At 37.9% G+C, this 10,749-nt stretch overlaps 1 protein-coding gene across 1 annotated transcript; it reads right to left on the bottom strand.

The window, feature by feature from the left end:
* Positions 1-139: 139 nt before the first annotated feature.
* On the bottom strand, positions 140-6,855 carry LOC141907907 (uncharacterized). The gene is made up of 4 exons (XM_074797665.1): positions 6,723-6,855; positions 3,785-3,842; positions 2,791-2,949; positions 140-655 (listed from the first exon to the last, which is right to left on the bottom strand). Exons 1-4 carry the CDS (start codon positions 6,801-6,803, stop codon positions 555-557), a joined length of 399 nt encoding a protein of 132 aa, XP_074653766.1. The 5' UTR covers positions 6,804-6,855; the 3' UTR covers positions 140-554.
* Positions 6,856-10,749: the final 3,894 nt, after the last annotated feature.

The following is a 10,749-nucleotide window of genomic DNA, read 5'->3' as shown; positions in this document are numbered from 1 at the left end:
TCCAGCCTTCTAGAGACCAAGTCATCATACCGCTATCTCCGCGTCATTCGTGCAAAACAAAGCTATAACTGACATTGTTGATTTTATTTTGACGATAGTTCAATATATGTAAAACTGATAATTCATTACATGTACAAGCAAACAAATATAATTGATTGGTGTAAATATATCAAGATAAAAAACGATACTCAAAGAATCACGAAATGAAAATTGATCGGCAAATTTATATGGATAAACAATAGTTTTAGAAGATAGCGGTAAACAATTTCAGCATTTTTCAATCGCTTTTACTAGAGTTTCTAAGGTGAATACTTTTTCTTAATCAGATCTTGATGACTATGGTATATCAAATCATTCCCTAGCTACTTATCGAAACATAATAATCTAGCAGCTTTTATCCCGTAGCTCAAGCAAATTGATAATTACCAACATTAATAGGACAGTTCAACTTGTTATTTCAAAAAATACTTTCACGATTCACGATCGATGTTCGTATGCATACTATTTGAATAAATAGTTCAAAAATGATTATAAGGTTATATACGTTTTAACCACTAGCACAACAACATTCCGTTTTCGTCGTAGCATCTTCTCATAGGAATACTAAACATCGACTGATCCAAACAAACACAGCCGAGTGGCTCGTTGAATATCGCTGAAAATGTGAATAAAAGTTCATTAATTTACTTTCATTTGTTTGATAATAGATTTTTGATGAAAATTGTATAAATACAAACATGAGTCTCATATAAAACATTCGTCTACAAATTATCTCAAAAGAACGAAAAACTAAGAAACAATTCTACGTTTACTAAGAATGATAACATAGAAACCATCACCAGAGTATTTTGTAGAGAATTTTTGTAGAGCGCACTCTGATGCTTGTCGACGAGACTTGAGAGCTTATTCGTAAGTGTCACTTAAGAAATGAACGAACGCTTTCTTTGACCTTGGTCACTTTGATCAATAAGCGTTGCATCGAATATATTTAAATAACATGGTAAAAAGGCTGTTTAAGTGATGAACAAACTAACACGCTGACATTTAGCTTTTTCACCGATAAAGAAACTGCGTTACTAGTTGAATCGCAGCGTCCAATGTGACATTTTTTCCATGTTTTATTGGTACAACTATTCACATCTATGGTGGCTGATAAGGGCCATAGCGTAAAATTCCTGGTGTGTAAATGAGGGCGCCAGAACGCCAAAACGAAAAAAAACGTCCAATTTTCTCTGAAAGTTCGTTTTGGCGCGCCAAAACAAAGAAAATTCCATTTTGGCGCCCCCGCCAAAACAACGAAAAACGTCGAAATTTCTCTAAAAGTTCGTTTTGGCGCGCCAAAACGGAGAATATTCCGTTTTGGCGCCCCCGCCAAAACAACGAAAAACGTCCAATTTTCTCTAAAAGTTCGTTTTGGCGCGCCAAAACAACGAATATTCCGTTTTGGCGCCCCCACCAAAACGAACTTTCATTTTGGCGCCCCCGCCAAAACAACGAAAAACGTCGAAATTTCTCTAAAAGTTCGTTTTGGCGCGCCAAAACCAAAGAAAATTTCTTTTTGGCGCGGTTATTTCCGTTTTGGCGCCCCCGCCAAAACAAGCATTCAACCACAGTAAAATTGTTTTTCAATTTGGCGCGTTGATCTTGTGTGTAATTTGCATAAATTTGCATATATGAAAATATTTAACGTATATATAGAATTATTTTACGTGGTTTAAAGTTCGTTTTGGCAGGGGCGCCAAAACGGAAAATTCGATGTTTTGGCGCGCCAAAACGAACTTTCAGAGAAAATCGGACGTTTTTCGTTGTTTTGGCGGGGGCGCCAAAACGGAAAATTCGTTGTTTTGGCGCGCCAAAACGAACTTTCAGAGAAAATTGGACGTTTTTCGTTGTTTTGGCGGGGGCGCCAAAACGAAAGTTCGTTTTGGCGGGGGCGCCAAAACGGAATATTCGTTGTTTTGGCGCGCCAAAACGAACTTTTAGAGAAAATTGGACGTTTTTTTTCGTTTTGGCGTTCTGGCGTTCTGGCGCCCTCATTTACATACCAGGAATTTTACGCTATGGCCCTTATAAGCCACCATACACATCTGATGCCTAGTTTTAGCGAGAACCTTTTGATATTTCTTCTTATGAACGTCGCTTGAAGGAAAGGTTGTGCTCGATGTAATAAACAGTGGGGCCCTAATGAGATAATGGTGTAAGCACTGACAGACAATCCACTATAAACTTAATTATTTAGAAAACCGAATATGGCTAATGGCTACTTTAGCTCTCATCGTGGTAGCAGATCGGATTTCTGGGGTTAGCCGCTTGCCGGTTCAGACTGGTTGAAAGATTATGATAATGAACCGGAACAAAAATTTGCTTCTTGTACTTCGATTAAAACAAAAGATTCTGTAAGTTTGAGCGGCGATCATACAACATTTCTGCTACTTCGGTCTCCAATTTCAAATGTCCCCTGTTTTGTTCCCGGCAGGTGATGGTAGGTTTGTGAGGTAACTAAACTAAACTCAAATCAAATCAAAAATTAATCAATCACTCAAAAAAACAAGTGGGGAAATACTTAAAGATAAAATCAATTCAGTTTCTATAGAAACGAATGATACTGACCATCATGATTCATTTCATATATGTTCGTTGATTATCAAGAGTTTAGTTTTTTGTGATACATTTTTACTGCATTTTTGGGCGACATCCACTTCATGCATCACAAGGATACCCGTTTCTAGAATATATGGGTTCACTTTACCTAAATCGCATTAGCTACCGCACTTGGCGGTGGGTACTTACAGTATCTGCGTCCCCTCTTGGCAACATGTCTGTACGGAACAAGCTGCGCCGATTCGCAAGGGTTTCTGCCGTATTCAACGATACATTTCGCTAATGGTTCATTGGTCCAGTACTGCGAGTAACACCGACAACCGCTGTCATCCTCGTAGATAAACGAACCTGAACACAAATGAAACACCAATTATGAACTTCATTTCTATACAGTAGATAAGCCAATTAATAAATCAGAACAAGTCATGTTGTTACGTCTTTTGGACGGAAACTTAACGTAGATGAACTGAACTTTAAAAGATGTTCGCTTCCGCGGCTGTTAAATCTCTTGTCACTTACAACATTGACATTGATATCACGCACTAAACCATTGAACCAGTTTTTTGCAAATATTTCTGTGGACAATAAAATGATCTTATCTACCTAGATCTTTCTAAATTACAAATGTTCAGAGAAAGATAATTCTTGTGATATCATCATAGACATATAGACATGTCTAATTGTTTTATCATCAGACTACAAAACAATTAGATAACCTTAAGGCTACACAAACTAAGCTGTTTATAACTCATCAGGATCTTCATACATGTTTATAATCTTGGAAATATCACTAATGTCCCCAAGCCGCCCACGTTAAGACCATATTAGTCATCATTTGTGATTCAAGAAATTCCCTTTCGAAGGAACTAACAATAAAAAGTTTTTTCTTTCTATCTTCGTAGAAAATGAAAGCATCTGATGCTATCGTTTCTGGTGAATCGCGACTAAAATTTCTCTTCACAAAAAGTAGTATCCGTATACGCCATTCAACGGATTTTCTGATTAATGATTTAGAATCTTTCATTTTGTTAATCGACGTTGCTAGTGATATCATGACTACAAACCGATAGAATTACCTAAAGAACGAAGCTGCATAGTTTCGGAAATTTCGTAATAAGCGATGAATGAACAATCGTCCGTTCTAACGAAGATCCTGACGAAGGCAAGATGAAAGTATACTTACCTCCGGGTAGTGGCCATGTTTTATAATCTGAGTAGCTTGAAATCGGAAATGCATCCACCTGAGGAAAGGCAAATCATTATTCATAAAATTCATGTCTGTCATAGATTTTTTCATGAAGTTTGCTAACTTATTAATATTTTCGAGAATGCTGTGTGGTTTAAAGGAACCCAGTGAACTAGCTTGACACTGGAACGATCAGATAAGCACAATCATAGCTCCGCGTGCGCGCGCAAACAAGGCTTTATGAGATATCAAATGTTAAGTTTACACTCGAGATGAGATTATGAATTGTATAGTGGTTTTTTTTACAAAGACTCGCAACGCACCGCGCCCCACGTGTCAACGTTACTCGACACCGTACAACATCAAAAGCGCAATTCAAAAATTGAATCGAAAAACCTACGACGTATATTAAAACTATCTAACACTCAATGATCATCTGAACTGGCCAAGACCAGGGAACCGTACAAAGAGGGAGAGGAAGATATAGAAAAAAATTGGAATGGACTGGCGTGAATTGGAACACCTTGATACGGATGTCTGAAGACAGAGAGAAATTTCAAGATGTCAGCCCCAACGGCCAACAAGACGGGATAGGTGAAGAATAATTCAATACGCATCTCTAACTAAAATCTTATTGAACCATTTTGGCCGATATTTATTAAACTTAAAGCGGGCAGACTAGTATTCTTATTTTATCGGCGCGGTAATCCGAGATGATTACATGGTATTTTAGTTCTCACCGATGATATCGATAATCATTTCCGTCTATTCCAGATGCGTTAACGAATAAGCATTAATGAAAACCTCGCTGGTCAGCTAAACTACAAATGGATTCTATAAAAGCGAAGTTAGAAATTGAAGTCGCACGAGCTCCCAATGATTGCTTCACTGGCCGTGCGTGGTTATCATTTTGACTCCTGTTAAGATCAACGTCGGGTTTGGAATATGTTATCATATGATGATGGCTCCGGAATCTAATTTACTTATTGGCAAAATAAGAATAACTATTAATCTTATTGATAGGATAAATTGTTAACCTTTAATCTAGAGCCCCAACTGGGTCTCACCCTTCTGAGAATCTATAGACGTCAGTCGAACAGTCTAATTAAAGTTATTTATTGGTTCCTTATTAAGGCATATGATGGGATATTACTGTGTATCTTTCTCTTCGGGAGCTTGACGTAATAGAAACCGTCAGGAGATTAAACACATTTACGTAAGCGCATGTCCTGTCATGGTCGTTTTAATTGACAAAGTCAATCAAAGTCTGTGTTCAAAGACATGAGTCCATAATGATTCCCGAATAAACCAAAAAGCAAGTCTAATTCATATACAATCTGCATCGAATGCGAACAGATTTGAATTTAAAAACCGACTTCACGATAAATGCATAAGCATAAAATATTCATAATTCTATAAGACAGATTTGAGTGGATTTTCTTCTCGGTCGATAAAACTGGACCGTATAGATTTTCATTGCTGCCGAGATGTGAATATGGTGTAGTTTTTCCTCCTTGAAGTAGCATAGGCAACAGCTAATATTTCGCTTAGAGCATCACCGATCGTTAATTAAGTGTGGGTCTAGGATTGTTGTAATGACATAACAGACGTTTAACGTATCTAAGTGTGGTATTTCACCGATGATTTCAGAATGCTGACATAACCAGGTGTTTGTATCCGTGATGAATATAAACTACCACGCAATGCTTGGCGGCGATTAATTTCGCAAATGACGTTTGGCCTTTCGGGGATTCACGCTTCAAAAATACGATAAGAAAATATTGTGTAAAAGGAATGCGCGGCCTTATTTCGCTTGCTTCCACCATTTCAGAATGCGAAAAAAATGAAAATAAAATCTCTAACGCATGACTAAACTATTCACTGAGGGACATAACAAGAAAACTAAATTTAAAGTTTTTTGACACCTTGAAAAATAACACATATATTGCTTTATATTGTCGACTATAAATAACATAAAATAAATTCTCTAGGATAACCATCAATCAAGTTATTTGGATTTGAGTATATCGACAATTGAATTGACCGGCTACCAGTCTAGCCCCGATATATTGATGACATAGTGCACATCCTCTCAAATATTATTATTGAAATTTATCCAAAATGAAATATGAGTTATGAAATGTCTAACTACAAAACAATCGCCAAAAGTCATAGTTTATATTTGTTATTTTGAAACGCCTATATTGATGACGTAGTGCACATCGACTCTCACAGAACCCCCAATAATGCCTACTAGGTATCAGTGTATATAAACATTATTTTAAAGGCTTTTGCGGCGTCAAAGAATAATAACTTGCTTCTTACGAGATTGGTGAGTATAGCTGAAATAACGCCTCTCCCTTTTCACATTTAATTCGAATATTTTACGTTTACCGGTGATATAAATAGAATTGACGCGTAAAGTCGTGAGTGGGAGATAATGAGTTTTTGTTGATTAGAAAACAATTCGCCACACGTCGAATCGTGGCAGCGGAACCCCCTTAATTAGAACTTTAATTGATTTTTTTTGGCGGCGGCAAATTGACGCACGTTGAAAATTTAATCAACCTCCGTCTGAAATTCCATACGAAGACAACGCCCCCGCTAAGCCGAAAATTTTGCGACTAAGAGCCTGAGTATTTCTCATCCTAGTCCACCCGATCTATAAAAGCTAATCAACAACGACCCAAAGAGCAGAGGATTTTAGATGTTGTTGTGGAACTATCGAAGTATATATATGATTATTGTAGAGTATTTATTTGCGTCCTAAAACAATGCAACAGCCGTTATATAGATATACCGGTATTTATCGAGTTTCTTTAAAAGATGAATCCAGTACAACCAAGAGCATGCGATAAAATATACGTTCACCAAAAATAATCTTCGGAATTTCAAAAGTATCGCTTATTGTCGGTTAAACAAAACTTTCACTTACCAGCGAAACTGCGAATATGAAATTAAATATCACTAACAACGGAGCCATAAAAATAATTCCAGCTGCGTGAATCGTTTGCATCGTTTAAGTTTCTTACAGTCATCAGTCGAAGAATGACAACATTTCCTGCTGAGAGAGACTGCGACACCCGAATGCGGAAACACGAGACAGTTCGTATAACTACCAATCAGCGACGACATCAGACTCAGCTGCACAGTTTCCGTGACATCAAATGCGAAGGAAATAATAACAACACAATACGATGACTAAACGGCTACTAGTTTTATTAATCGGGTAAACATGAATAAATGAAAAACAATTTTTCCGAAGAACCTTTCATTGGTAACTGCACTCGGAAAATTCCGACTGAAGTCAATCTATAGCTCCGCGATCACACGAGCTTTTTTGGCCTGTGCCAAATTTGGACCGGAACAACTATTCACATGGGTGCCAAATGGGCCCGTGTCTGTTTGGCACGAGCAAAAACGTCGGACCAGAAATTTTAGCACAAATTTTAGGGTCAAATTATTGCGTTTGAATTGAAACTGGTTCCGAAAATGACTCACTTCGCTTTGTTTAAGCATTGTTTAGTATCGAAAAGTGGTTTCCGTGTGAACGCGCTTTCGTATTAGACACGGGCCAAATTTGAACTGGGCTTGATTCGCGCCAAATTGGCCCGGGCCAAATCGTCTCCGCGTGATCGCGGCTATTGGTGCGTTGCTCAGATGTAGCTTGGCCCACCATAAATCTTACGGATTGATTGCCAAATGACACGCGGACAATCAGTCACACATGGACGTATAAACTTATGTCCATGGTCACACCCATCACCTATCCCAAACAGAACCAGTATAACCACCGTAACATCTCAACCTTCGCAACACGCACGCGCACATAAACAACGGCCTTGGATAATATGAGGAATATGCACAATTACAATGAGAAATCATAAGCGATGATGGAGCATGCATTATTATTGATACAGTAAAGTATATAATTCTAATCACTATATTTAAGGCCCTTGAATATCAGAACTGCATTGCTTAAAGACGCCCCGTTCCCTTGTCCAGCCACGTCCAAAATTGTCTGGTTCGATTGCTTCGTCTACAAGGCGCCTTTTCTGAATTAGCTCCCTCATCATTTACAAATTCCCAATCTTCATCGTCATCAGGAAATTGTCCTTAAATATACATTATTCATTGAGGCACAACGACACTGAGGTCACGTGAGTGACAACAGACGCGTCAACGATTGACCGGTCTTTACGATGCCTTGGTCGCTACGGTGTCGTCGCAGCGCGTCTTGTATCAGCGAATGGATTCCTTTTTGTGTTTCGAGGACGATTTGTCCTGAAGAAAAATAGAAGAAAAAATCAACCCCGGTACAAATAGCCGCAATCACACAATACTTCGACCCGGGCTGAAATTGGGTCTGTTCTGACGTTTTTGGTAAACAGTTCTGTTGTTCAATTCCGGGCAAAAATGCTCGATCGCGGCTTATTTAAGTCTGAGCTACGGATTGCTCGTAGGTCTGAGTGAGCACAATTATGTATAGTTAAGTCGGTAGACTGTACCCTAGTAGTACTGTCATCCCTAACTACAAGTACAAATACTGAGAGACGACTTATCTTCTGAGGTAATGAACTCGGACTCAGGGATCTAATTCTAATAGCATGTCTCCAAGGCATAATTACCTTTATCTATAACATCTTGAAGCAGGTCAAGGGCAGTCGTTTGGACGTCTGCGTTTTCTGGGAATCGTTCCATAGCGGCAAGAACAGTAACCAGCATCTGATTGTGATATTTCTCGAGAACTGGACCTATTTCAAGACATTACGCTATTACAAATCATTTCATCCAGTTGTGAGAGCAAAGAGCAGTGACATTTTAAGAATGTTCAATGTCACTTACGGTATCGAGTGGTATATTTAAGTGATAGCAGTCCTACGACTTGTATTCGCACATCCTTGCAGTGCATCTTCAAAGTTTCTAAGATAGCACCGGCGATGTCTCTCATCAACCATCCACTGACAGATATTCGCTCTGGAATTGAAATGTTAGAGCTGGCAATGTTCGATTTTTTCCGAAGCCGGGCGTGCACACACGTACGAAGATATGCAACTAATTGATGTTTTCTGTTGCGCGAAACAAGAGAAAAACAATCAATGTCCTTTTTGTTTCTAATACTGCACAATGCGAAAAAAAACGGTCTTTCAGTTGGAAACATGTTTTTCCATTGCTTTTTCAAAATTGAGCTAGTAGTTTATTCAAAATTTCTATATTCTCATAGTCATCTTCAGGAATACTGAAATAATAGAATTAACTACTAGCTCAAGGAGACATTTTCGGATTTAATATTGTAATATTATCTTTTCATTTTGATTGTGGGATTCTCAATACATTATAGTCGCAACAAGGATATCAATGGTTACTATCAACAAATCGATCTGCAAAACGTACCGACTTTACCGAGAATTTGCTCAAACGCACCGCAGCAAACAATTTGAAGGTTTACATTGTGCTTGAAATTACTCATCACGTGAAGAACGAGTGGAAGAGCTCGCATTGACAAAAACATTGCCTCTGTAACAAGATAACACTTTATGCTGATAACGATAGCTCTTCGACGTCAATTTATGGTTTTTAATCAAAATGAAGAATACCGTCTGGTTTCGTCGGTTCTAGATCAACCAAGATATTGAAAACACTCTGATGAATATCCTCCGAATCGGGAAACCTCGCAACTGCGTCGCTAATCACTTTTAGACCATCTACGGTGTCAAACAATTCACGGCTACCACCTTGTAAAGAATATCATAACTTAATCAACTCAAAGCTGACGGATACATGACATATATTATAACGGGTACATATATATCAAACATAACAAGAATGTCTGATACGAATGAATTAGAGAAAAACGAATAATGATTTTCACATTGCCTGAATTACATTTGATATGTTTATCGCGATTCTATTTGAAATTCGTGCGTACTTGTAATTACATTCTCCAGTCCTTGGCAGACTATTTTGGTTATGTCTTCTGATTGCGAGTAGTCGAGATATTTCTGTTTCAAGTGTCCAATTATACGCAGCTTTGTATCCGAAGCCAGCTCTGAAAAGGTAAATCGTAATATGTAATAGGAATACTTTGCTAATTGTTCACATTCTATGGATTCTAATCTACTGACCTTCCATGTAAAGTAGTTCACCTAATATCCGACAAGAGAACACGATGATCTCGTTGTCTGAACTATTTCCAAATTTATCCAATATAGTGCAGTGGCCAGAATTTTGCACCAATATCCAACAAGTTGCGTCTGAAATACATTTGTATTTTCCATAACATTTATTTTCAAAGTAGATTCTATTTTCATTTCTAAATGATATTGTGTCAAGGAAAACCTTTGTTGAGGAATGAATATGTTTTCTATGGTGGCTGATAAGGGCCATATACAATAATTTTCACACGACCTCGATTATAGAAAAATACAAAACGAAACTAATAGAGCAAAAACGAACTTTTCGTTTTTGCTAGGGTGCAAAAACGAATATTATGGAGCCAAAACGAAAAATCATAGAGCAAAAACGAATATTTTCGTTTTTGCTCTATAATATTTCGTTTTTGCGGCCTAGCAAAAACGAAATTTTCGTTTTTGCTCTATTGGTTTCGTTTTGCATTTTTCTATGATCGAGGTCGTGTAAAAAGTAATGCATTTGGCCCTTATCAGCCACCATAGTTTTCGGTTCGGTTTACTTCTTGAAATTACCACGATTGTCAGCTCAACATTTACAAAACCAATCCACATGAATCATATGTCAACCAATAGACTCACCTACTTCGATCAAACTGTTGAGAGCTTTCAAACAAATGGATGCCAATTCTCTATCGTTGTCATGTTTTCTAATCGTATTCAGTAATGCGATTATACCTCCTGAGTTGACGATCTGAACCTTATGAGCGTTTGCTGTGGAAATAGGGCAATTTATGTGCGGTTCGATTAATTTCCGGTTTTTCTCGTTGTTTC

This window comes from Tubulanus polymorphus, chromosome 6, assembly GCF_964204645.1.
Source record: "Tubulanus polymorphus chromosome 6, tnTubPoly1.2, whole genome shotgun sequence".
Lineage (NCBI taxonomy): Eukaryota > Metazoa > Nemertea > Palaeonemertea > Tubulaniformes > Tubulanidae > Tubulanus > Tubulanus polymorphus.
The sequence above is the reverse complement of the archived record's forward strand: the minus strand, read 5'-3'. Positions and strand labels throughout refer to the sequence as shown.

What these genes read in the sequence shown, in the direction of transcription:
- LOC141907907 (XM_074797665.1), bottom strand. Translation starts at nt 6,803, where the DNA reads ATGCAAACGATTCACGCAGCTGGAATTATTTTTATGGCTCCGTTGTTA. An exon ending in AACATGGCCACTACCCGGAG is followed by an intron (nt 2,950 to 3,784) that starts GTAAGTATACTT and finishes ATTTGTGTTCAG; the next exon opens with GTTCGTTTATCTACGAGGAT. An exon ending in CAAGAGGGGACGCAGATACT is followed by an intron (nt 656 to 2,790) that starts GTAAGTACCCAC and finishes TCACATTTTCAG; the next exon opens with CGATATTCAACGAGCCACTC.